This window comes from Branchiostoma belcheri, unplaced genomic scaffold (assembly GCF_001625305.1).
Source record: "Branchiostoma belcheri isolate BF01 breed outbred unplaced genomic scaffold, Haploidv18h27 scaffold180, whole genome shotgun sequence".
Taxonomy (NCBI): Eukaryota; Metazoa; Chordata; class Leptocardii; order Amphioxiformes; family Branchiostomatidae; genus Branchiostoma; species Branchiostoma belcheri.
This window is the reverse complement of record NW_017803269.1, coordinates 74,231-101,325: the sequence shown is the minus strand read 5'-3', so window position 1 is coordinate 101,325 and position 27,095 is coordinate 74,231. Positions and strand designations below refer to the sequence as shown.

Here is a 27,095-nt window from a genome sequence, read left to right as displayed (position 1 = left end):
TAGGCTGTCTGTTCAGTTTCCAGTCAACTAGAGTTGGACAAAACCCGTTTCTGGGTCATTAAACTTTGGAAGTGCCGTCTTCAGAGGGGGTCTACTAATTAGGTGCTTGCTGTGTTTCTCCCCATTTTAGAAATGGTCTGTTCCAGTAACATGTAGAGTGTAAGCACTACATGGGTTGTACCATTGCTTTTTAGGGGTGTTTGTGAAAAGGATAGCAAGTAGGGTGGTCCTGTCTATATTTCTTTTTCAACTTTGAGAGTTAGGAAGTATGGCCTGTCCACCCCTATGTGCAAAGTTAAGTGTCCCAAATCTGTGTACATCCTATGCAGGAAGAGGATCGTTTCACTCGTAAAATGGGGGTCAAGGATGCCAAAGGAAATGAAAAACTTTTTTTTTATAATGTAGGAAGAGTTAAAGATGAATTAGTGTAAATTAAAAGCAAGTGATATACAGTGTAGGTTAGAGAAGAAAAGAAGTGTGTGGGTTGTAGAATTTTCTTTCTTTTCTTTTTCAAACTCAGCAAGACTTCCGTTGCCTTTGAAAACCAACTTCCTTCCCCCAGATTAGGTAATCGGTCTGCGGTTTCCAGATTAGCATTTTTCAAAAACGGAAAACACAAGATAAAGAGATACCTCCTTTCTCAGTGTCACTCTGTCACAGCTCAAAACTGGTCACGTCTTAGATCCTTTACCATGTCTTGGCAACGTTTAAGATTAAGTAGCAGGCTTCACACTGTCTTGAAGATGGTGGTGGTTGACTTAAAGATGTACAGAGAGTCTTTAAGGAGTTCTGGGTGGAAGGAGTTAAGCAGGATTGCTCTGTGTGTCTTAGATGGATTCAGAAGGAGGATAGTAAGAATTGTAGAACAGGAAAGGTAAGAAAGAGACAGTGTGTTCCTGAACTTGGAATTTGGGGAGGAGCCAAGTCACTTTTATGGTTAGAATATCTACGGTACAAGTTCTTGCTTTTGTGCTAGTAGTAGTATATGTGCCTCTGAAGGTCTTTAGATAGATTTCTCTCTTTTGATATTACCCATATCTGTCTCACTAGCAAAGTGTTACATATCCATTTATGTCCGCAAATTTTTGTAGCAGAAGCAGAAAGGAACTTCTTAGTGTTGTATTGTATCATTTCAACATAGATTTCTTTTGAATACAACATAATTTTTTCTACCGATGTTTTGGTAGATGCTCTGTTGCCCTTATCAGGACTCTGTGCTTTCTTTTTCCCGATATAGCAACAGAGAAGCTGCCAGAATGTTCGTAGAAGAAAAGGTTGTGCAGCTAAGAAAACTACACAGTTGAATTTGTTCACAAGCTGTGGATATATTCTATCATGCTAATCAAGTCCTTTTTCTTCCACTTGTTTCTTTAGGCATCACAAACCACGATGAGTACTCCCTTGTTCGGGAGGGGGAGAAAATTCGGGAGGCGGCAGAACCCCCCACCCCCGTGAAGAAGGTAGGCGGAATCAGCGTACGTATCACGTTTCACTTTCACTTCCGCAGACACCTAGGGCTGGGGACCGACTCGTAGCACCAGTGTTTGCACCAACCAAAATTTCATCAGTAAGGGAATACATTGTACTTTTGTAATGATCCCTTGTGAGACACTTTGCTCACATGTTTAAGCAACTCATGAAACAAAAATCTTGCAAACCATTCCTGACACTTGTTCTTGAGTTTTTCTTAAGATTTTGTCTCAGATTTAAGAAGAAATGTTCTGTTTCATTATTTTGAATATTAGATTTACGTAGTGATAAAATTTTGTGTGGTGTTGAACATTGGTGATTGTGAACGGTCCCCAGGTTTTCCTATAAGGGAAGTTATCAGACATAAATCCAAAAATTATTTTTGAACATCTCAAATTTTCTCATCTCTTTCTTTGCTTCTTCCCTTCTGTCTGCTGCTATGCTGAACTGTCTTTGTCACACCCCTATGTCAGAAAGTGGAATGATCCAATCTTATCACATCCAATGTCTTCCTGAGGTTGGATCGTACCACTTGACGATATATGGGGTGTTTTTACTTGGAGGAAGTTTTTATTTTTGTTTGGTTTTTCTGTTATGATCTTAAACTTTGAACTGATCAAAGTTCCTGCTACAAGGCTATTCCATTATGAGCTTATTAGAGGGGGTGTACTCAGAGAAAATGAGAAAAGGTATTATTGAAAACTGAAAAAGTATTGAACTGATTTTTCATTTGCATCCCTCCCTCAAGTTTAAATGGAATGGCCCAAAGTTTAATTTTATTTTTGACATGCTCACTCACTCTATCATCTCATCTCTTGTTCTTTCCTCCTTTTCCGCTTCTCTCCATCTCACCATCTTTCTTCTCTCTCGCTCTGTTCCTCTCTTCCGACCGCTGAATAAGAATTACTACGGTACCATGACAAGAACGATGACCAGGCTGAGTTTGGTAAGTCGCGTTGCCGTGGAAACCACATCGGTAGCCATGGCAACCACATCAGTAGCCATGGTAACTGCATCAGTAGTCATGGCAACCACAGCACGGAACATGAAGGGCGTTTGCCTGCCCCCTGTGTTGCTGTCCTCTGCATCCAAACTCAGTGCCTGTGTGTGTGTGGAACTGTTTATATCCTGGTGGCTAAGACTGTCATTTTTCTGTGCCTGAATTTTGTGCTACACGTATGTGAACTAACAATCTAACTCTATACGTTTGAAAGATATATACTCTGCTTGTTTTTTTATTTGGATTTGTCTCCCTTCTCTACTTGAAACCCCTCTAAAATGTCCTCAAATAAAGTAAATTAATAGTAACCAGAACTGTGCACAGTTCTGGATACACATGGCCTATGCAGAATTGAGCATGGTTCTGGATAAAGCACAGTTTTGGATGCAACAGTGTCAATTCTTGTGACTTGAGTAAAAAACATCCTGCCTGCATATTAACTACTGTCCTTCACGCATGGTGTGGTTCCAGCAGGGAGTCTGGTTGAACTTGAGACTCTGTGTTCATCTGTGTGTGGTCTGAACTAACCCCTGACCTTGGCTGCCTTGAACTTGAACTTCAGCTAGTTTTATTCATAAGGCACCAAAAGTAATATGGCTAATGTTTGGGAGAAAATACGTGTTAACTTAAATGATTGATTGGTTTATAGATTGATTATTGATATTGACATGGTATGATTTTATACTTCACCGCACAGGACCGAACCCTGAATATTGATTGATAGATTGATTATTGATAGATAGATTATTGATATATAGATTATTGATACTGACACCGTGTGATTTTGTACTGCACCGCACAGGACCGAACCCTGATGAGAGATGAGAAGAAGATGGAAGCACTGAAGAAAAAACTCCACACAGACGACGAGCGTAAGTTTTGGTCTTTATCTCTCTCTGTCCCTTCATCCGAGGGTTAGACATGCTTGCACACTGATGCTGGGGCTGGCCATTTACCTCTGTCCTGTGGTTCTTCCCACTGCATAATTATTTTCACTTCGTAGAATACATACACTTCGGGTTAGGGAATCTGATAGACTCAGGGAATGTCAAAATGTATGCAGTGATTTAGGTTTGAAATTTTTTAGTGTTTTTTTTTTTTTTCTTGTTTTTTGAGAAAATCAACTTTACTTTATTTCTTACAACTTCCCCACAGAATGCAAAGAAACCATGACACAGAAACTCTTCTGTACTTCATGTTCTTTAAGACTAGTGATTCTCAAATGTTCTTAAAGTTTAAGTACCGGTAACAGTAAGTTTCTCTCCTTATTTCCCCAGTAAACTGGTTGGACCACGGCCGAACTCTAAGAGAACAGGGAATCGACGACACAGAAACCCTTCTGTTAAGGAGGAAGTTTTTCTACTCAGACCAGAACGTGGACTCCAGGGACCCTGTACAGCTCAACCTGCTTTATGTACAGGTCAGGAACTTTTCATTTACTTTAGTTTAGCACAAATCAACTAGATATGTAACAGTTACAGTAACAGTTCATTTAAGTGAATAGAACTTATTTGCCTGGATAGATTTTTAAAGCAGATGTTTCAGGTAGCATCCACTACCTTTTGTCAGTAACTGGGACTTATGAATTCTAGTGAATTCTAGTATCTGTACAAATGCGCTACATTTAATTGGCAGTGACTAAAGGGGTTTCTGTGTATGCGCGAACATTTTGGACAACTCCTTGCATATCCAAGTACTCAGATTAGTTAACTTCAGGGGGCTAGCTAGTCTGTGCTAGTCTCTGTTAAAGTCACCGTGTATCTGCCTGCTCCTGACCTTGCCCTTGGTTTCCATGGTGATCACCTTTGCCCTTTGAACCATCCACTGTAGTATCGACCACGACTACTTGTCCCAGTAACGGTGCAGGCATCTTGTCCGGGTCCCTCGGGTGAAAATCGATGACTTGAGTACGAAGCTGGGGAAGTGGCAGCGCTCTCCGGTGTTTCTCGATCACTTCGGTTAAACGGTCTTCACGCTGAAGAAAGATTCCCACCGGTTGCGCCATGTCGAGTTCTGCCTGGTCACAGGCAGCGGTCAACTCGCGAAAATCATGCTCTAAGCGTTCCATCTGTCGTTCCCTCTCTTCCGTGTTTTCGTCGTGTTTCTCTTGCATGCGTTGTCGCAAGCGGTTCGCCGTCTGTTCGAATTCCTTCATTGTTCGTTCGTAAGCTTCGATAATTCTTCGTTCCCTCTCCTTCTTCTGTTCAAGTAAACGTTTCTCCTGTTCACGGAGGTCTCTAAGAGTGGTGTAGTAGTTCCCTAAGATTTCTTTCCCCTCTGCTAGAAGTTTTTCCGCCTCCGGTTTGCGTTCCTTGCTGGCTTTCTGGATTGTTGTTGTGCTGTGGTTGGCGTGTGTTTGCTCCAAGCAAATATAGCAAATAGGTACATCGCACTGGGTACAGTACAGCTTGGGAGCTTCTGAAGGGTGTGAGCTACACTTGGGCGCAGTTTTGGCTGGTTTGGCAGCAGTTTTCTGAAGCTTTTCGCAGAGTTTTGCGACAGAGTGGTTCTCGGGTAGACCTGTCACTCCTTCAGGTGGAAGTCTCACCTCAAGGTGGCAGCTTGGACACTTGAATGGTTTTTGAGACTGCTCAAAGTACACCTGAAGACAGTCCTGACAGAAGGTGTGCTGACAGGGCAGCACCTTGGGCCTGGTGAACAGCTCCAGGCAGATGCTGCAGGACAGTTCTTCTCGCAAAATTTGCTGCCCCAGGCTCAGAGATTTTTTAGCCGCCGCCATGTTGTTTTTTCTTTTACGTGGCAGCCCCTCCCTGAGGGCAAAGGTCAGGTTACCTGGACCGGTCCAATTTGTGTGCCCAGGAGGGGGTGACAGGATCATTATTTGGCATGGAGCCAGGTTGTGGAAGCCTTTACAGCAGAAATGTATTTCTCATTCACTTAAAAGCATACAACCCAGCTAGGCTAAGATTTGGATAATTAAACAAATTAAAGCACTATATTAAGATCTTGGACAACTTTTACTGCAAATAAAACCAGTGCAAAGCTGCCTAATACTACATGTAAAACTAGTAAAACTAGTACCATGTATGTTGGAGAGTATAGTTTAATGCTAGATGTAGATATAGACTCACATACCACTGTGTTTTCTTTCTTAAGTTGTTTGTAACTGCAATTAGCCCTCGGGCAAGTATTTGCAATAAACTTTCTATAAAACAAGGTGCCCTCCTAAGAAGAATATAGACCAGCCTTTATCAGCAAATGTTTTCCTGTTTTTGTACATCTATAAAGCTATTTTGAGCAGTTAATGCTTTGGTTGACTGGGTTTATTTGTGTTGGGGACAGAGAGTATTGGCACTACCTACTACCTATGTAAACATACCAACCTGAGAGACCTGCATATGTGATTTGTACATTTATAACACTTGGGTTGTACCAAGTCAGGTCAGAGAAGGGGGGTACGGTGGTATTATAGTCCGCCTATAAGTATAAGATACAACTTCCTTTTGGCATTTACTAGTATTCAAGTTAAAAATTAATGCATGACTTATAAAATTCTTTTAGCGCTTTTATTTCATCTATCGCTTCTCTGCTTTAATAGGATTGTGCTTTCGTTCTTGGTAAATTTTTCTAACGTTCTTAAGAATAAGGGGGTGCCTAATCATTTTGGAGCATTATAACTATTCAACTGCTACAATGGACATGATATACATTGTACTTAGTCTAGTATTAAAGTAAGACATAGAATAGCAAGGCTTGAGTTCTTGATTCAACAGGTTTAATTTCTCTTGCTAGATAATGACAGGATCTGATGATTATCCATTTTTTTTGTTAGGAACACAAAACACTCTGCAAAGTATTCCCATATATTTAAAAAAGATTCAGGAAAGTACATGTAGATTGACTAACATTACACCTCACACTGTCATGCCCAGTTAAAGTATACTATATATTAAGTGGTAATTTAGCTTAAATGTGAAATATACCATCTGATATACAATAAGATTTTCTCAACACAACACAGCACAGCACTACATTACACTGCATAACAATTGTAACAACTCTTTTTTTGTTCATAAGATTGATGATAGAAACTTATAATTCAGTACACATGTTAAGGAAGATTATAAATACTAATTAATTGGTTCCCTTCCAAACCTCGGACACATAGTGGAAATATAGGGGAAACACTCTGGACAGAAGAGGGTATGTTTCCTCTGTGTGTCCTCTCCTTTTTCCCTCTTCAGAGGGTCCCTAATGTTTGTTTTAGAGGACGTATAGTGGAAGGGTTTCCAATGTGTTTCCTTCTCGCCAATTAGAGACTGTGTTTCCAGTGTGTTTCCTCTGTGTGTCCTGGTAATTAATCACTCCTAGGAGCAGAGACCAGCAAAGCTGAAGGACAGCAGGCTCCTGCCTTATCCCTGGGGCTTGTTATGGGTGAAAAATCAATTATCCATGCACTGCCAAGGCATAGACAGAACAGTGAAGGAATGAATTGTGTAGTGGTGCCATGACAGACCACCTGACCATGTGGTCACACAAGTCACATGATACAGACTATCCTTTTTGTCCCTTACTGTGTGTTCTAAGGAACTAAAAGGACCAATTCTCTTTCAAGGCAATGCATACCCATCCAGATACAGGTTTAGAAACACTGGTGATAGAACACAGTTACAAATGTACTTGATTTATAAATGATGACTAGAAATTCTGCCCCTTGTATTCCTTGTATTAGGTATATAACTACAGGCAAAAATTTGGAACACTGAAGACATTGTTTCATTCTGTATATATATGTAGGCGAGGGGCTGGAGTCTGTCTGACATTGCAACACAATTTCTGAGAAATGCTGCTGGGCTCTGCTCCTAGGAGTGATTAATTTAAACCAAACACACAGAGGAAACACACTGGAAACACAGTCTCTAATTGGCGAGAAGGAAACACATTGGAAATGATTTTCTGCTCCAGTCAGAATCCTGTGACAGCTCCTTGTGTTTCCATGGGCGGAGAAGTTGGTCACGGATTATCTATATGTTTCCAGTGTGTTTCCTGTGTGTTTCCTTTGGTCACACAGTGGAAACATAGGGGAAACACATTCTAGTATGTTTCCACTGTGTGTCCTAGGTTTGCGAGGGTTGTCATATAATACTTAGTCTCAATTTCATAATATTTATCTAACATTAAGGTTGATATACCACACAGTCAGCACTGAATTGTTCTTTTAACAGTCATGTATCCATACAGGTGAATGTTTCCATCTTCTGACGACTAATTGATTCTTCAATAACAGTTCCTGTATTTGTTATGCTGGGATTGTGTGACTGCTTGTCAAAGTGACATTCTGTTGTCATTCATAATCATGTTGTTCCAGAGAATAGACACCATCAGTTCAATTTCAGTACTTTTCAAGTACAATGACCTTATGGTGACAGGTGACCACCAGTTGTCCCTGTGGTGCCATGGCAACAGCCTGTGGGGACCTCATGCCATCAGCGATGTGTTTGATGAATCTGCCTGTCTTGTCAAACATCTTCACTGGGCTGTTACAGCTGTCTGCCATGATGATGTTCCCTGCCCTGTCTGTACAGATGCCACGGGGCCAGTTCAGCTGACCTTCACCACTTCCCCTGCCTCCAAACTTGAACAGAAACTGTCCGTCCTCCTTGTACACGTAGACACAGTGATTGCCACAGTCTGATACAAGAATGTTCCCTTCCCCGTCCACAGTGATGTACTCTGGGTCCTTCACCCATGATATTAGGGATACAAATGAGCTATCCCCATCCAAGTGAGTTTCCCCAGGTGCCTCGTCTGGTTTGAACACCATCACTTCACCGTAATCATATCCTCCGTGCTCTGCTGTTGGTGTAATGAAGATGTGGTTTCTCCTGGTGTCCACTGCTACTCCTATGTTCCTCTGAATGTTATACCAAGGTAGGTCAATCCGCCTTAGCACCCTGCCCATTTTATCGTACTGCATAGCACCATCTTTGCTCACTACCCACAGGTTCCCCTCCCCGTCCAGGGCCACGTCATGTGGTTCCATCTTCTCTCCACTAGGCACAACTGTCGGGAACTGTCGGACAAATGTTCCCTGCAAGCTGAAGACTTGGATTCTCTTGTTCTCCTCATCTGCTACAAAGATCTCCCCTTCCTCAGACACAGCCACACCACTAGGTTGTTTGAACTGCCCAGGTTTCTGTCCCTTCCTACCAATTGTCACCCTGTTACACTGAGCCACCATCTCCTTGTCAAACACAGTAACCTTGTCAGATTCAACCACCACCAGTTGTCCCTGTGGTGCCATGGCAACATCATGTGGACGGAATACATCCTGCTCAAAGATACGATAGAGGAACTTGCCTGTCTTGTCCCACACCTCCACACGTCCACAGTAGCTAGATCCGTGGTCTGCCACGATGATGTTACCTGCCCTGTCTGTACAGATGCCTGTAGGGCAATCCAGCTGACCCTCATCATCTTCCTGCCTTTTGTCATCTTCCTGATGTTCATCATCATCTTCCTGATCTTCATCTTCTTTCTCATCATCATCATCATCCTGATCTTCTTCCTGATCTTCATCATCTTCCTGCCATTCATCTTTGTGATGTTCATCTTCATCATCCTCATCATCAGACTGACTTTCATCTTCCTGAATGTCAGTAACTTCCCTATTTCCAAACTTGAACAGGAACCGTCCACTGTCATTGAACACGTGGACACCGCAATTGTATGGCATTAACAAAAGAATGTTCCCTTCCTTGTCCACAGTGATGCCTTCTGGATCCTCCATCTTCCTATGCCGACACACAGTCACAAGTGTTCCATCTGGTGCAAACACTTGCACTTCACCTGTGGTTTGTGTGATGAGGATGTGGTTCCTCCTGGTGTCCACGGCAACTCCTACATCTATGTCCCACTCTGTCACCTGTAGGTCAATCTTCCTCAGCACGCTGCCCTGTTTGTTGTACTGTACAGCAAAGTTAGCAGAGCCTGTCCTCCCCACCACCCAGAGGTTTCCCTCCCCGTCCATGGCTACACTTTTTGGTTCCATCGTCTGAATACCTGACACGACTGTTGGGAACTGTCGGACAAATGTTCCCTGCATGGTGAAGACTTGGATTCTTTCACTGTCTGCCACAAAGATCTCCTCTTCCACAGAAACAGCAACACTTTTAGCATTGTACAATTTCCCACATCTTCGCCCCCTCCCTCCAAATGTGATCCTGCCAGGCCGAGCCTCAATCTGCTGCTGACCTGTGATCTCTGCCACTTTGTCAGGAGGAACAGAGTGGACTGTTACCTGTCCCTGTTCTGGCTCGTGGGAAATTATGCAGAATGCTGAATACTCACACTCACAGTTGTATTCATCCTGAGCCTCATAAAATGTGTATGTGACCACCAGCTGCCCCTGTGGTCCCATGGCTACAGCCCGTGGTACCTCTATGTCAGTAGCAATGTGTTTGAGGAATCTGCCTGTCTTGTCAAACATCTCCACACGACAGTTCTTACTGTCAGCTAAGATGATGTTCCCTGCCCTGATACAGATGCCTTGGGGTCGCCACAACTGGCCTTTACCAGTTCCCAAGTCTCCAAACTGGACCTTTAACTGTCCATCTTTATTGTAAACGTAGACACAGTGATTCTCATTGTCTGACACAAAAATGTTCCCTTCCCCGTCCACAGTGATATACTGTGGGTACTTCATCCCCTGCTGCTGACCCACAGTTCTCACAAGTGTTCCATCTGGCCTGAACACCAAAATTTCTCCTTGTTGGTAGTCCTTAGCACCTTTGGTCTGTGTAATGAGGATGTGGTTCCTCCTGGTGTCCACAGCAACTCCTCTGTAGTGCCCTGTCTTCTGTAGGTCAATCTTCCTCAGCACCCTGCCCTGTTTGTTGTACTGCACAGCAAATTCACCTGAATCTAGGTGCTCAGAGTTCCCAATGTCTGTTTCTTCCGATGGGTGCCCCTTCTCTTTTGTGTCCCCCACCACCCACAGGTTCCCCTCCCCATCCATGGCCACATCTTCTGCGGACATATCCCATTTACCTGGCACGAATGTTGGAAAGTGTCTGACAAATGTTCCCTGCAGGGTGAAGACTTGAATTCTTTGTCCATCTGTTACAAAGATCTCTCCTTCCTCAGACACAGAAACACAAGTAACATCATTATAGTAAAATTTCCCAGGCCAACGACCTCTGATCTTTGCCACTTTGTCAGGAGAGAGGGAGTGAACTGTCACTTGTCCCCGTTCTGGCTCATGGGAAATTATGCAGAACGCTGAATACTCATCGTTGTATCTCCCATAGAACTTGTATGTGACCACCAGCTGCCCCTGTGGTCCAATGGCTACTGCCCGTGGTTGCTCTATCATGTCTGTAGTGATGTGTTTGATGAATCTGCCTGTCTTGTCAAACATCTCCACACGGTCATGTCCACTGTCTGCTACAATGATGTTCCCTGCCCTGTCTGTACAGATGCCACGGGGACCGCTCAGATGACCTTCCCCATATCCCATGTCTCCAAACTGGAACACAAACTGTCCGTCCTCGTTGTACACATACACACAATGGTCTGACACAAGAATGTTCCCTTCCCTGTCCACAGTGATGTACCGTGGGTACTTCATCCCCTGCTGCTGACCCACAGTTCTCACAAGTGTTCCATCTGGCGTGAACACCAAAACTTCACCTTGTACATGTAGGTTATCCTCATCACCTGTGGTCTGTGAGATGAGGATGTGGTTCCTCCTGGTGTCCACGGCAACTCCTCTGAAGCACCCTGTCTTCTGTAGGTCAAACTTCCTCAGCACCCTGCCCTGTTTGTTGTACTGCACTGCAAACTCAGCAGAGTCTGTCCCCCCCACCACCCACAGGTTCCCCTCCCTGTCCATGGCCACATCATCTGGGCGCATCTCGCAGTTACCTGGCACAGCTGTTGGAAACTCTCTTACAAATTTTCCCTGCAGTGTGAAGACTTGGATTCTCTCGTCCGGAAAAGATTGCTCCAGCACAAAAATTTCTCCTTCCTCTGACACAGCAACACCTTTGACTTCTTCAAACATTCCTCGCTGTGTCTGATCATCATCTTTTTCATCCCTTTTCTGACCATTTTCAGTCTCCTCTAAGATTGGTGTAGATGGGAGAGACTGGACCATCACATGTCCCAATACTGGCACGGGGGTGTCTGTGGGCTGAAAGACAGCAGGCTGGGTTTGTACAGGAGTTGGTGCTGCTTTTCCTCTGTACTTTCCTACCACCTCTGTCATCCTGGTTTGCTGACTGAGAAACTGGATTGCTCTTTGTTCCATGTCTTGTTCTGCTTGATCACAGGCAGCAGACAGTTCACTGACATCTGCCAACACTCGGTCTCTTTCATCTTGAACAAGTTTGATGTTTTTGCCATGCTGTTTTTCAGTTTCTGACAAGAGGTGGTCTTTTGACTCTGTTAGCTTCTGTGCCAAAACATCTTTCCTTTTAGTGTAAGCCTGAATGATGCTGTTGTCTGTCTGCTGTTTCTGTTCATTCAGGGATTTCTCTGTTTGTCTGAGACCTCTGAGAAAGCTAAGGTATGTTTCCAAGATGTCTCTTCCCTCACTGATCAACGCCTGGACTGGTGCTCTTTGTTGTTTGATGGCTTTTTTAAGGCCTGTGGTAGGATGTCCATCATGGCTTTCTTCACAACACTCACTACAAAGTGGCAAGTTACACTGTTTACAGTAGAGCATGAGTTTCTCAGATGGGTGAAAACTGCACCTGTTTCCAGATTTGGGCTGTTCTTTTCCTTCCCCTGATAGTGTTAGCTGGTTGTGCAGTCTCTCACACAAACTGGTAACTAAGTGGTTGTCAGGTAAACCTACAACCCCTTGACTAGGTAGACTGACCTGTAGCCGACAGTTTGGGCACTGGAAGGTCCCTCCCCTCCCTGCATGGTCCTGTAGACAGTCCTGACAGAAGGTGTGCTGACAGGGCAGCACCTTGGGCCTGGTGAACAGCTCCAGGCAGATGCTGCAGGACAGTTCTTCGCGGATTTGGTCCCCCAAAGTTGATGGTGCGGCCGCCATGATTTCTTCTCCCCTTCTAACTGCGTCACCCAGAGGACTGGCTCGCAATTAGATCAATTAATCAATCCCTAATTTGGTCCCGTTTTGTACATGACTTGACTGATTCTACAAGCAACAGAAGACAAGATTGTATTCCTTCTGTTATATTTGCATGACTTTGTATCATAACAATTCAGACAAGGGCAGAAATCATCTTCTAGGTTCCAAGCAATAATCAGAGAAAATAAAAATTGTAAACTGAAGTCTCCTGACATGTTAGTTGGTATGACCCAGTGGACAATAACAAGGTAACAGTGTTGGTCGTGTGTTTGTTTGCACTTAGATGGTAGAGAGAGATTGGTCTCAAAAGAAGTTGGCAAATTACAGTTTAAAGGACTTTATTTTCTCCTTCGTATCTCTCCCATTTAACCAACTAGCAAGCAGTCCTTTGGTGTGACATAAATATAGCTACAAAGTAGGTTGAGCCTCTCAGTAGTGTTGCTTTGTCCTCTTTGGCCCATATATTATTTTAACTCAAATCCAATGGGTCTCTACATGTATTACCCAACACACCCCACTCTTAGAGTTAGCACTCTTCAAATTACCTAGCAACACTGGGATTGTCATGTATGTGTGTGGCCTACCCAAAGCTAGGTGGAGTATCGTGTCATGTCAGGGGTCTGGTTAGCCTCTACCAGGCTTCGGGAGGCAACTGGAAAGAGTAGAAATTGGCCAAATAGAGAGAGATAACATGCTGAGGAAGTTGGTTGCACCCGAGTGCGGCAAACTGTACTCTCTAGCAGACCAATTTCCCTGGCAATTGTTCTCTCTCTATTTGGTCAATTTCTACTCTTTCCAGCCGCCTCCCGAAGCCTGGTAGAGAGGCTAGGGTCTGGTATCCAGGCTACAGCCTTGCCAGATGTTTTCTGAGGGACAAAACTGTTCATTGTTTAGTTATTTGTCAATCTGCTTGTCAGCTTTATAGCCCCAACAAAAGATCTGTGTTGTAATGAGATTTCTTTGGTCTGGGCGTGGGCAAACTTTTAACCTAACATTTATGAAATCCTGTTCTCAATCTTTTACAACTTTAAGGTTTGGTGAGTAGCGAAGGAATTTGTACCAGATATTATGGGTTACCATTAATAGTATGTTTTACAAGGCAACACTAGTCTAACTCAAAATAAAAAAAAAAGTCATAAAACTTCACAGTCAAACAGCTTTATTTACAATTATTGTTCTTAAGCTTGACATATGAAGAAACATCATTTCTTCACAAAACACACAGCACACCATTTTCTGCATCTAAACTTCTTAAGATATACAACATTATTAGTTACCTCTGACTAGACTTTAGAGAGTTAAAACTTTATCATATCTAAATACTAGTAGTCAGCTATGGTATTTCAACCATTACAACTGTCGCTAAGTTTGTCATCTGCAAACAAAACACAGTCCACAACAATTGTGCAAGTATTTAACATCACAGTAAGGATCATAGCAACTGACTGTACAAGTAGAACACACTCAGGTTGTTATCAGCTTTTAGTCAGTCCAAACCTGACAGCTGCCTACGTGACTTAGAGACCAGGACTTGTGATTGTTTAAGCTTTTAAAGAGAACTTTGTCTTCCACTGGTGCTTTGGAGCAAGGTAGTTTGTACTACCAATTCTGCTTACATGTAAAACACTCTACATGATTTGAGATAATGTATATTTTACCTGCTCTGGCACAGTTTAAAATGCATGGAAAGATGCAATGGCATTACATAACATTGTGTTTTCTATCAACTGACATTAAAACAAAGTCTTCTGTACAAAACTGATTATGAGGATAACAAGTACCTACTACAAAGTCTTGTACACAATTTGGCATAATTAATTAAATTTTTACACTTCAGTATTTTATCATGTACATAAAAATGTGCAATAATAAAAATCACTAACAAATGTATCAATATTACAATGGGTTACAATTCCCCATCTTGACAATGAGACAAGTCTTCAATACAACAAAATAAAACACACCATTATTATTATCACACAAAATTAAAATAGCTAACAGAAATACACACAAAAAGCAACATTTTAAACATTGTCAGTAGGATTCAGAATTGCATAAAAAGGTGTGATTATATCATTTCCATAAGTGATAAAGGTTTTTTTTTACAATATGTTAATGTTAACATCAAATTCAGACATTATGTACAGTAATAGTACTGAACTATTCTGTCCATACTCACATGGGTCCATCCAGGTTAACTTTTCCCTCTTCAGACACTTGATTGACTGACTGTACAGTCCAAAGTATTTGTTGTGGTATCCTTGAAGTAGGACTGCCTAAGATTAAGTGTTGCTTATCAAATTCTGTTATCGCCACAACTGTACAGGTACAATATTGGCCAAGAGGGCAGAAATGGTAATTTCAGTACTTCTCAAATATGATGACTTTATGGCGAAGGCAGTCAGTCACCACCAGCTGTCCCTCTGGTGCCAATGCAACAGCACATGGTGCTGGAATGTCAGTAGTGATGTGCTTGATGAACCTGCCTGTCTTGTCAAACATCTCCACACGGCTGTTTCCATGGTCTGCCACAATGATGTTCCCTGCCTTGTCTGTACAGATGCCACGGGGATTGTTCAGCTGACCTTCACCACTTCCCCTGTCTCCAAACTGGAACAGAAACTGTCCGTCCTCGTTGTACACATAGACACAGTGATTCTGCCAGTATGAGTCTGACACAAGAATGTTCCCTTCCCCGTCCACTGTGATGTACTCGGGGGCCATTATCCTTGATATTAGGGATACAAGTGCGTTCTCCCCATCCAAGCGAGTTTCCCCAGGTGCCTCGTCTGGTTTGAACACCATCACTACACCGTAACCATACTCTGTTGGTGTTCGTGTAATGAAGATGTGGTTTCTCCTGGTGTCCACTGCAATGTTTCCCCTCAGATACCGCCCAGTCCAAGGTAGGCCAATACTCCTTAGCACCCCACCCTGTTTATCATACTGAAAAATGTCATATATGCTCACCACCCACAGGTTCCCCTCCCCATCCATGGCCACATCATGTGGTTCATCTGTTGGGAATTGTCTGTCGAATGTTCCCTGCAGGGTGAAGACTTGGATTCTCTCATTCTCCCTGTCTGCTACAAAGATCTCCCCGTCCTCAGACACAGCCACTCCTGTGGGACAATTGAACTGTCCTGGTTTCCGCCCCTTTCCACCAAATGTGACCCTGTCAGATACCATCTCCTTGTCAAATACAGTTACTTTGTTGTGATTATCAATCACCGCCAGTTGTCCCTGTGGTGTCTTGGCAACAGCCTGTGGGCAGAATCCACGCTGCTCAAAGATGCGATACAGGAACTTGCCTGTGTTGTCCCACACCTCCACACGTCCATACTCGATTCCCTGGTCTGCCACGATGATATTTCCGGAACTGTCTGTACAGATGGCTCTGGGCCAATCCAGCTGACCTTCATCATCTTCCTTCCTTACGTCTTCTTTTGTACATTTATCTTCATCCTGATCTTCATCTTCTTCCTGAACTTTGCCATCTTCCTTCTTTTCATCTTCTTCTTGACTTTCATCATCTTCATCATCTTCTACCTTAATTTTATCATCACCATCTCCAAACTTGAACAGAAACTGTCCGGCCTCGTTGTACACAAAGACACAGGGAATGTGCATGTGATCGTCTAACACAAGAATGTTCCCTTCCCTGTCCACAGTGATGCCTTGTGGATCCACCATCTCTTCATGCCGACACACAGTCACAAGTGTTCCATCTGGTTCAAACACTTGCACTTCAGGTGCAAAACTGATGGATTGTGTGATGAAGATGCTATTGTACCTAGCCACAGCAACTTTTCTGTCACCCCCTGTCTTCAGTAAATGAAACTTCTTCAGCACCCTGCCCTGTTTGTCGTACTGCACAGCAAACTCAGCAGAGTCTGTCCCCCCCACCACCCACAGGTTCCCCTCCCGGTCCATGGCTACATCAAGTGTGTCCAACTCCTGATCCCCTGACACGACTGTTGGGAACTGTCGAACAAATGTTCCCTGCAGGGTGAAGACTTGGATTCTGTCATTCTCTGCCACAAAGATCTCCCCTTCCTCTGACATGGCAATGCCAACAGGTTGATACAATTTCCCAGGTAGTCTACCCCTCCCACCAAATGTGATCCTGCCAGGTTGAGCCTGACTTTGCTGTGGACCTGTGAACTCTGCAACTTCGTCTGGAGGAAGAGAGTGGACTGTCAGCTGTCCTCTTTCTGAATCTTCGGAAATTATGCAGAATGCTGACTGCTCGTCGTATTTTCCCTTATAGAAGTTGTATGTGTTTGTATATGTGACCACCAGCTGCCCCTGTGGTCCCATGGCTACTGCCTGTGGTTGCTCAATATCTGTAGTGATGTGTTTGATGAATCTGCCTGTCTTGTCAAACATCTCCACACTACAGTTCCAGCTGTCTGCCACGATGATGTTCCCTGCAATGTCTGTACAGATGCCACGGGGATTGTACAGCTGACCTTCACCTCTTCCCTTACTTCCAAACTGGAACAGAAACTGTCCATCCTCGTTGTACACGTAGACACAGTGATTCCCATGGTCTGAAACAAGAATGTTCCCCTCCCCGTCCACAGTGATGTTCTCTGAAGCCTCCATCCCCTGCTGCTGACCCAAAGTTCTCACAAGTGTTCCATCTGGCCTGAACACCAAAACTTCTATATCCCAGTCGCCAATGTCTCCTGTAGTTTGTGTGATGAGGATGTGGTTCCTCCTGGTGTCCACAGCAACTCCTCTAGATCTAGATCTGTGTAACCACCCTGTCTTCTGTAGGTCAAACTTCCTCAGCACCCTGCCCTGTTTGTTGTACTGCACAAAGTGAGCAGATTCTGTCGTCTCCACCACCCCCAGGTTTTCTATCTTCCCCACCACCCACAGGTTCCCCTCCCCATCCATAGCAACATCCTGTGGTTCCATCTCCTGTTTACCCGACACGACTGTTGAAAACTGGCGGAGAAATTTTGCTTCAAGGCTGAAGACTCGGATTGTCTGGTACCGTTCGTGAAGCACAAAAATTTCTCCTTCCTCTGACACGGCCACACTTTTGATTACTCCATCCAATTTTAAAGGATAAGGATATTTATCCTCACCTTCATGATGAGTTTCTTTGTCACTTTCTTGGACACTTTCTTGGTCTTTTCCTTTCTCTTTCTTGGTCTTTATCTTCATCTCTTTCTTGGTCTTTCTCTTGATCACTTTCTTGGTCTTTCTCTTGGACACTTTCTTGGTCTTTCTCTTCGTCACTTTCTTGGTCTTTCTCTTCATCACTTTCTTGGTCTTTCTCTTCGTCACTTTCTTGGTCTTTCTCTTCATCACTTTCTTGGTCTTGGTCTTTTTGGACACTTTCCTGATCTTCTTGTTTACATCTTTGGTCACTTGTCCCTTCTGTGCTTGGGATTGGTGCAGAGGACACATTTCCCTCTTTGTGCTCTTGGTTACTATGGTGATGTCCTATGCCGTTTGCTGCACTATCACTAGTTGCAGGTGCTTCTGGGATTGGTGCAGATGGGAGAGACTGGTCCTCCAGCTCTTGGTTACCATGGTGATGACCTGTGCCCCCTTCTGAAGGTGTTGCTGTGATTGGTGCTGAAGTTTGGACCGCCACATGTACCAATCCTGGCCTTGGGGTGTCTGTGGGATGAAAGACAGCAGGCTGGGTTTGTACAGGAGTCGGTGCTGCTCTCTTGCTAGTCGTAGGTTCCTGGTCTCCTTTATTCTTCTGTAGGATGTCCTGACTGTTGTCCTCCTGGCTTGGGTGCACCCTGTTGCTCTTACACAGTCCCAAACTTAAACAGCAGGACAATCCTCCAGTGGTCTGTGCCTCCGAACGTAGCGGTGTGGCCGCCATGATTCTCCTTCTCAACTGAACCTAGAGACAAAGTTGTTTGTCAAAATAACTGTACTGGCTCGTCCCACTAGTAACTGTAGGGGTGGGGTGGATTTAACAAAATACCTCATTGATATTTAAGATTAGTACGAAAATTAGACAACATATATAAACAGTTCCAAAGTGAGTTGGAAATAAAATCGAGAAGAAAAACAGAACAATGAAAACATGGTTGAAAATAAAATAATCTACATAAGGGTGTGCCCCCCCCCCTTTTCTAATGTTTAGGTTGCTATGGCCTAATGGACAAAAATAGCCAGCTCTAGTCATGTGCTTATTTGCTTATCATAGGTGAAGTGGTAACGTCTGAAGTACGGATCAGGGCTCAAAATTAAAGGTGGTCCGATGGCCACTGATCACTAAAATTTAGGATAGGATAACTAAAAACACACTTTGGGACATTTTTGGGACAATACAAAAATAATCAACATCATATTAATGTCAGCCCTTCTTTGTTTATCAGGCACACATCCTGGCTTTTGGATCTGGTCTACTCTGCAATAATGCACCTGGGAGTGAGAACATTAAGCAACATAAAGTTGACTTTGAGTTGAAGTCATACAATACTTCCTAAAAAAACAGGTTGGGACAGTTCATCCTCATGTCGGGACAATTGAAATTAATTTTTGGGACAATGCTGGGACAATAGGAAGAAAAGTTAATTTCAAGGCCCGCATATGTTATCAGCACATTCCCACACATTGGAGAGGTCACAATTCTCACCTATAGTATTTGATAGCCTTTCTGGCTCTCTAGTTACAGAGGCACTGAGCAGCCACTTATTACCAAATGTCAATCAATGCCTACGTGCACATTTTGTTACGTATCAAGGTCCAAGCTTTGTTCAAGCTTTGCTAGGCAAAGCAAGTATGGGATTGGCATTCTGGAAGCTAAACAATATGTAGTTAAGTTTCATTAATTTTATTTAATTAATATATCTGAACAGTAATATGAGTTCATGGCATAGGGGGCATTTTTTTAACCATGGTCGCTCACTGATGACCCAGCCATCCATTTTTATTATTGAGCTCCTAAATATATATTTTGGATATTAAAGCCTGAAAGGACTTACACCCATGACTTCTGAGGTTTTGCAAGCATGAGACAGAATGTTGAATGGGGTTCAAACTCCAAACTCTTTGGTCCACAAACAATCTCACCAAACCTTACATGTAACATAACTTGTGTGTTTGTGCAGGTAAATTTGTCACGACAGAATCCTGAATGTGATTCAAACCTAACCCTTTGGTCCACAGACAGTGTCACAACCAAACCTTACATGAACCATACCTTCTATGTTTCCTCAGGCACGAGACGGTATCCTGAACGGGACCCACCCCGTAATGGTTGACTACCAAACCTTACATGTACTGTACTTGTGTGTTTCTCCAGGCTCAAGACATCATTCCTGTGTGGGATTCAAACTCTTAACCCTTTGGTCCACAGACAGTTATACTACCAAATCTTACACTTCTGTGTTGATGCAGGTACATTTGTCAAGACAGAGTCTTACATGTACCATACCTTCTGTGTTTCTCCAGGCTCGAGAAAAGATTCCCGTGTGGGATTCAAACTCCTAACCCTTTGATGCACAGACAGTTTTACCACAAAACCTTACATGTGCTGTAACTTCTATGTTTCTCCAGGCTCGAGACGGTATCCTGAACGGGACCCACCCGGTAACGGTTGACGAGGCCATGATGTTTGCAGCCTACCAGACTCAGATCCAGTTTGGGGATCACATCGAGACTAAACACAAGTCTGGATTCCTCGAGTAAGTACCACTCAATACAGCTAGTATTTGCATTTATACATAAGGGGCTCGAAATACTGTGTGCATGCATGTGAACACAGTGACATGACTTCAAAGAAAAGTTTATCAAAACATGCTTCACGATCAAAACTGTTTTACTAATATGTGTGTGTTAAAATTTGTCCCCATATGATTGCACAAGAATTTTGTTGGTACAAATTTTTCCAGTTACTGTACTTCCAGCCTTTCTGCACAAGTTCTCCAGTGATGGTGACGAAAGCTAGTGGATACCTGAAACGTCTGACCGTTTGCAAAATCATATCCAGTTGTTTGAATAACTGTTTTTTGGCATATCTTATTACCTGAATGTCTAACCTTCACCGACTTATCTTGTGTCTTGTCCCCAGCCTTAAGGAGTTCTTGCCCAAGGAGTATGTTAAGAACAAGGGAATAGAAAAGAAGATTTGGCTGGAACACAGGAAGCTGGCAGGACTGACTGAGCTGGATGCCAAGGTCAGGTACACCCAGCAGTGCCGCAGTCTCAAGACTTACGGAGTCACCTTCTTCCTCGTCAAGGTGAGAATCAAGACATCTTCCCTTGATTTCTTCATGTTTACCTTCGCAGAATACAGTTTTTGCTCTGTTTCTTCTTCCTCTTCTTCTCCTCCAAACCAATAAGGTCAATGACCTGAACCAGACGTCTGTCACCATGGTTACTAGTGTTGGGTTACATCATGTTGCAATTTTATAGCAGGAGGGATTTAGACTCCTGTCACAATATATGAGTGAATGTGTCTGAGTAAGAATTAACAGAGCAGACCATATGTGAATGTGAACATCATGCATTTGCTTTGCAAATGTTACCGTTCTAGTTGACTTTGTTTTCTGTATGTCCATGAGGCTTGGATGCGAGTTTTTGTTGTTTGTTTGTTGTTGGAAATAAAACTGTAAACCTGGAAAATGTTCTTCCTTACAGGAGAAAATGAAGGGTAAGAACAAGCTAGTTCCCTGACTGTTGGGCATCACCAAGGACTCTGCAATGCTTGTTTTTGTTGTTTGTTTCTTTGTTTGTTGTTTGAAACTAAAACCCTCTATATTCTTGCTTACAGGAAAAGATGAAGGGTAAGAACAAGCTAGTTCCCCGACTGTTGGGCATCACAAAGGACTCAGTAATGAGAGTTTTTGTTGTTTGCTTGTTTGTTTGTTTCTTGTTTAAACTAAAACTACAAACTTTTTTATTTACCCCTGTACAGGAAAAGATGAAGGGTAAGAACAAGCTTGTACCACGACTGTTAGGCATCACAAAAGACTCAGTGATGAGGGTTGATGAGAAAACAAAAGAGATCCTGAAGGTCTGGCCCCTCACCACAGTCAGGAGGTGGGCAGCATCACCCAAGAGCTTTACACTGGTAGGTGCACTGTCTTACACATACATTGTACAATGTAGTATGTACTGACGTGCTTTATCTGAAATTTGGAGACTTTTGCAAAGCATTATTTTTATGATGGTTAAACAGCCATAATTTTTTCAAAACATTTCTGGATCTGGATAAGGATACTTGTTCTTGAGCCAAATCTTCATAAATACAGTACATTATATGTAAAATCTCTAACTAAGACTAACCAAAATATACTGGACAGGATGTAACATCCTCTTATTAAGTTACCAGATTGTCAGACATAAGATCCAAGGAATTGATAGTATGTACATTATTTTAGGTTTGTCTTGTCTATGTAGCATACTTTACGATGCATCTTGTATTTTGTTGTCTTCAGGACTTTGGAGACTATTCAGAGTCGTACTATTTGGTCCAGACCATTATATGTTACCATATGATTATAGCAACTAAATACTGATCTGTTGTTGGGTTATCATTACCAAACATACAGTATAGTGTACACTACAGTATAGTAATGTTAGTAGTAGGTTCACAAAATATTTTCCTGTCTACGGGACTTTGGAGACTATTCAGAGTCGTACTACTCAGTCCAGACCTAATAGTGACCTTTACAGTATAGTGTACAGTATAGTAATTTAGTAAGTTCATAAAATGTTTTGTTGCCTGCAGGACTTTGGAGACTATTCAGAGTCGTACTACTCTGTCCAGACAACGGAGGGAGAAACCATCTCACAGCTCATCGCGGGGTACATCGACATCATCCTCAGGAAGGTAACCATGACTACCAAACTCTGCGCTGTGATTGGCTCATTGAAATTTCAAAATTAATCTTGAGAATCTCTGTATGGAAAAAAAACACTGTCTCACCAGTTAGGCTTTCTTCAGTTTTGGAAAACATTTCTGATGTGTGTTAGAGTGTTTACACACTTGAAAACTGAATTGTTTACTGAGCATCTCTGAATTATTTTTTGGTCATGGACATGTAGAGAAGGAAAGTATGGCCACAAATTTGTACCATTTGTTCCTTGACATTAGACATAGTTGAATGTGATTCTTGGTTACTACATGTAGGTTGTGTTGCTAAATACTTGCAAAATCCTAGTCAGTTAATTCTGTAAGAGAATTGTTCTTTCATTATAAAGTCCCCATGAGAAATCAGCTGATGTGAATGTTAGTGGAAATTGATGATGCAGTACTCAGAGTAATGAAATATGAGCACTCAGGGCAGGGCAGGACATGTCATGGGTAATTGATTATAAAATGGATATCGATCAATATCTTACTACATGGTCCCTACAGCCAACATCTGGACTTTCTTTTGGTCATGTTGGTAGAAATTTGGCCAAAAAAATTGGGACCCCTTCCTTTGGATTTAGAAGAAAAAGGCTGATACATGTAAATCTATGAATGTGCTTCTGTTTTAGTAAACAAGGTTTGCATTAGCTTTCTAGGATTACATTTAAGAAATCTATAAACATTTGCAGCTCTTCTAATAAGATGGTATAGTTATCATGAAAGTTCATCTGTGTTGGTAGTAGTTATAGTAAAATGTTGAACTTTATTCCAACACAAGGAGTACACAAAGATCAAATTTTCAATTACCACTGTCGCCTTCATCAGGATAATTAATGACCAATCACTTCAGATCGTACAGTTATTCCTTCTTATAGTATTGATCAAAAGTCATCTTAAAGTTCCTGGCCGGAGTTCTAGAGTGCCCTGTACATGTTCTTTGCTAAAAGGAAAGCATAATTAACAGTCACCGTAACCAAACCTCATGGCCTTCCAATAACTCTACTCCAGGTCCACAGTACTTACTTTTAGATTAATCACCATCCACCACTTTAAGGTTATTAAATCAAGTGCACGCTACATGGACTTGCAAGCTGTTGGTACAGTGTTAGAGGAAGGCCACCAATTTAATTGACAAGCATGTGAAAAGAACGTACAAAGCTTATCAATCATTCCAATGTGTTGGCCCAAATCCATCCCTCCCACCACATTCTGTACTGGTCTTGACTTTGCATAATTATGCTGAGTGCCAGTTCCCTACTACTAGCCATCTACTTGGCACCCAGAAGCTTCAGTCTTGTCTAGACATCTCTTTGCCTTCAGCTTTAGAGCAGTGTCTCTTTCATCTAGACAGTTGATTTAAGCCTGAAAAGTTATAATTCTTGCTTACTAGCTCCTCTATTTGTCTCTGATGAAAGTGTAGGGTAGGAAAATAATAAAACAGTGACAGAAACAAGACTTTTCAGCAAAGAAGTTTGAAAAAGAGACTAGAAAATGAATCTGTCTTGTTTGCTGTGTTCGCAGAAAAAAGGGAAGGACCGGTTCGGACTGGATGGAGAGGAGGAGTCCACCATGCTGGAGGACAGCGTCTCACCTGCAAGGTAAGGTCACAGTTTTCAAGGTCACTGCTGTCAAGGTCATTTCAATGTCACTGCTACCAAGGTCATTTCAAGGTCACTACTACCAAGATCATCTCAAGGTCACTAGTACCAAGGTCGTTTCAAGGTCACTGGTACCAAGGTCGTTAGAAAGAGAATGGCTCGAGAAAGCAAATTTATCAGGGTTGGATGATGTTTTTGTAAAGAGACTAACCTTTTGTAACTTAAGGTAAAAGTTAACCAAAAGATATTGTTCCATGTTTGACCTTGGTGTGCCCCCCTCCCGCACCCAGGGCGACCATCATGCAGCACCAGGAGAACAAGGTCGGACACGTGAACGAAGGCTCCGTCGCCATTCCCGCCGTCATGCGCGCACACGATGGTAAGTTGCTATGGCAACAATATATTTTACAGCTCTGTCTTGCTGATGGTGGATTGGTCTTGCAGATTTCTAGATCCTGATTGGTGGAATGAAGTCACATGACTTGAAATGATTGAAATTTCTGGAATAATGTGTCACAATCACATGCAAAATGGATTGAGAGATATTTGAAGTGTCAGAATATAATATTGACTTGTATGAAAAATGCTTTGTTGCACATGTTTTGTCATTTCATGGCCTTTTGTGTTGTTGCAAGCTTTATTCACTATCTATCTATATATACTCCGCATTTAGCTGTCATTTTCTGTTGGAGTTTTAGGGCATTTCTTTCTTGAAACTTGATGTGTATGCCTATTGATGTTTGCTGTCCTCTGCATTTTGCTTCTACATGTACTTGCATTTCATGAAGCTTCTTAGAATGAAGTCTCAGTATTTGGAAAAAAACACTGGTCACTTAGGATTTGAAAAATTCATAATGAGGAAAGTGTGACATTTAGAAAAAAATTGATGCGCACACCCAGTATCAGATAGAAATGTATGACTTTGAAACTGTATATAATATGTATATAATACAAATGTGGTGTATTTGTATTATTGTATTTTAACTCCAGGAAGATTAGCTACATACTTGATTTTGTATGTCTTGTGTGTCGCTAATGGAGTTTAATAAAGCACATAAAGCACACATCTCTTTGAAGAAAGGATTTGAAGAAAGGTTTCCCTTACAAAAAAGTGACGAGTGTTTACACAATGGAGAATGCTTCTCTTGTTTGTTTATTTGTTTGTTTGTTTGTTCGTTGCTTTTGTTTGTTTGTTTGTTTTGCCAGTTTTTTCCAGGTCTCTGTCTGCCCTTCGCTGATGGCGTACACATTGTCATGTGACCAAATGTGAAGAAGAAAGTAGAATATTATATATAAGTAAAATTCATAAACTCAAACTATGTGTAGACAAAAAACTTGCATGTTTAGTTATCTTTGAGATGAAAATATCAAATTGGTATGCTGGTATCAAACATTTGAGGCTCTTTTGAGAAGTTGTTTTGACAAAGACTAAAGACAAAAAAAAAAAAACTTTTCTCTTGTTCACATTTGTTTGCATCTCGTGGCATTTTACTCCCATAACCACCTTCTTAACCCTCCAGTCCTGTAGTCCCTCTCACCTTAGACAAGACAAACACGGTCCAAGACGTAGTGGTGCATCTTCCCTCTGCCTTGAGAAACTTCTTCTGTCTTCTAAGACCCCCTTTTTCCTTATGCCAAAAAAACAGTTACTCAAGCAACTGGATATGATTTTGGAAATTGCCAGACGTTTCAGGTAGCATCCACTACCTTTCGTTGATCAGTAACACTGATTACATAAGTGCTGACAAAAGGTAGAGGAAGCTACAACATGTACCTGAAACGTCTGACCGTTTCCAAAATCATATCCAGTTGCTTGAGTAACTGTTTTTTAACGTATCTTATTACCTGGATGTCTAACCTTCACCGACTTTCCTCTTTCCTTCTTCACCTGTACTTATTTCTTGAGTATTGCTCCAAACTTTGACTTAGATCCTGTAGCAGTTCTTTAAGACACGAATGTAGCAGCTGCGTATGTCTTAGGAGATGTTAACAAGACTTACCATGGGGTCTTGAAGAAAACCTAATCTGTAATCTTTCCTTTAGCAGCATGCGGTATAGTGATGATCTGGAGTCCTCCCAACCCCCTTTAGACCCTCAGTAAACCATACTTCTATTAGCGACGTGTGTTTTACCTTGTACTAATGTACAAAATGTACTATGATCTCTCCTTTACAGACTACAGTTTGCAGAAGTTTGCAGAACTACTGTATTACTGATGAGTTAGACTGACATTAAGGCCACAAAAGTTTCATTTGTTGGTTCTCAATTTATTTATCAAAGAAAAGGGTGGTAAAACACAAAGCAAAACAGGCCTAGACATCCTATGATAGCCCCAAATGCTACCATTGGAGCTACAAAGTCAACAATCATACTAGGTTGGTTTGTAATTCAAGGATTGGATTTGTAACTTCAAAACTATCCCTTGATAAAAGGAAAAACTAGAACAACCAGAAAGACATGAAATGTCTTCAGCATTTTGTTTTTGTTTCACATCTCAGAAAAAACAAACAGGCAAATTTGAGAACCAAGAAATTAAATTGGTGTGGCCTAACTATTGCCCAAAGTTTGTTAACACCTGTATCAGTATAAAACATCTCAAAACGCATGAGTTGATTGATCTATAGATTGATTGATTGATTGATTGATTGATTGATGGATGGAGTCTAAACCGACTAACTTGCATGCCGTGTGACGTAGTATCCCTCCTCCTGTCTCCTCAACCAATAGGAGCAGAGTCCTACTCAACCGGTACGATGCCACGCGCGGAGTACGCCACCATCCGAGGGCAGATACACTCCGCTCACATGCCTCCTATTAACACTCAAGCCCAACAAGCTTTGATGGGAAATATCAGCTCCGGATTCAACAGCATCAGTGCGGCGCAAGCTGAGCTGGGTTCCAGGGCCGAGCTGCCACCTCTGGGGTCTGATCCAGTAAGTACAGTAACTACAGTAACTATGTAGTAGTGTAGTAACTTCAGTAACTATAGTTACTATCAGTTCTGGGTTCAACAGCATTAGTGCAGCGCAAGCCGAACTGGGCTCCAGGGCCGAACTGCCACCTCTGGGCTCTGATCCAGTAAGTTTTGTAGTGTGTTTACCTGAGTGTTAGAGGTGTTTG

General features: G+C 42.3%; 3 protein-coding genes across 3 annotated transcripts in view; 1 reads left to right on the top strand and 2 right to left on the bottom strand.

The window, feature by feature from the left end:
* LOC109467495 (talin-1-like) overlaps window positions 1-27,095 on the top strand; it is a gene marked incomplete at its 3' end in the record, with an annotated part of 133,275 nt that overhangs the window by 40,007 nt on the left and 66,173 nt on the right. Inside the window, exons 7-16 of the mRNA XM_019765507.1 lie at window positions 1,375-1,475; window positions 3,273-3,342; window positions 3,748-3,890; window positions 20,076-20,203; window positions 20,590-20,758; window positions 21,436-21,591; window positions 22,252-22,353; window positions 23,899-23,975; window positions 24,266-24,354; window positions 26,703-26,908. Coding sequence (XP_019621066.1) covers window positions 1,375-1,475; window positions 3,273-3,342; window positions 3,748-3,890; window positions 20,076-20,203; window positions 20,590-20,758; window positions 21,436-21,591; window positions 22,252-22,353; window positions 23,899-23,975; window positions 24,266-24,354; window positions 26,703-26,908 — 1,241 coding nt within the window. The remainder of the gene's footprint in view (window positions 1-1,374; window positions 1,476-3,272; window positions 3,343-3,747; window positions 3,891-20,075; window positions 20,204-20,589; window positions 20,759-21,435; window positions 21,592-22,251; window positions 22,354-23,898; window positions 23,976-24,265; window positions 24,355-26,702; window positions 26,909-27,095) is intronic.
* Window positions 3,897-5,216, bottom strand: LOC109467515 (tripartite motif-containing protein 2-like). The gene has a single exon (XM_019765527.1). It carries the CDS (start codon window positions 5,208-5,210, stop codon window positions 4,221-4,223), a length of 990 nt encoding a protein of 329 aa, XP_019621086.1. The 5' UTR covers window positions 5,211-5,216; the 3' UTR covers window positions 3,897-4,220.
* LOC109467514 (tripartite motif-containing protein 3-like) lies at window positions 9,877-12,494 on the bottom strand. The gene is made up of 2 exons (XM_019765526.1): window positions 10,842-12,494; window positions 9,877-9,912 (listed from the first exon to the last, which is right to left on the bottom strand). Exons 1-2 carry the CDS (start codon window positions 12,492-12,494, stop codon window positions 9,877-9,879), a joined length of 1,689 nt encoding a protein of 562 aa, XP_019621085.1.

Bases quoted from the DNA above. Each gene is read 5' to 3' on its own strand.
- LOC109467515 (XM_019765527.1), bottom strand. From the start codon at position 5,210: ATGGCGGCGGCTAAAAAATCTCTGAGCCTGGGGCAGCAAATTTTGCGA.
- LOC109467514 (XM_019765526.1), bottom strand. From the start codon at position 12,494: ATGGCGGCCGCACCATCAACTTTGGGGGACCAAATCCGCGAAGAACTG. The intron at 9,913-10,841 runs AAGACAGGCAGA...GGAGATGTTTGA, and splicing joins ACCGTGTGGAGATGTTTGAC to CAAGACAGGCAGATTCCTCA.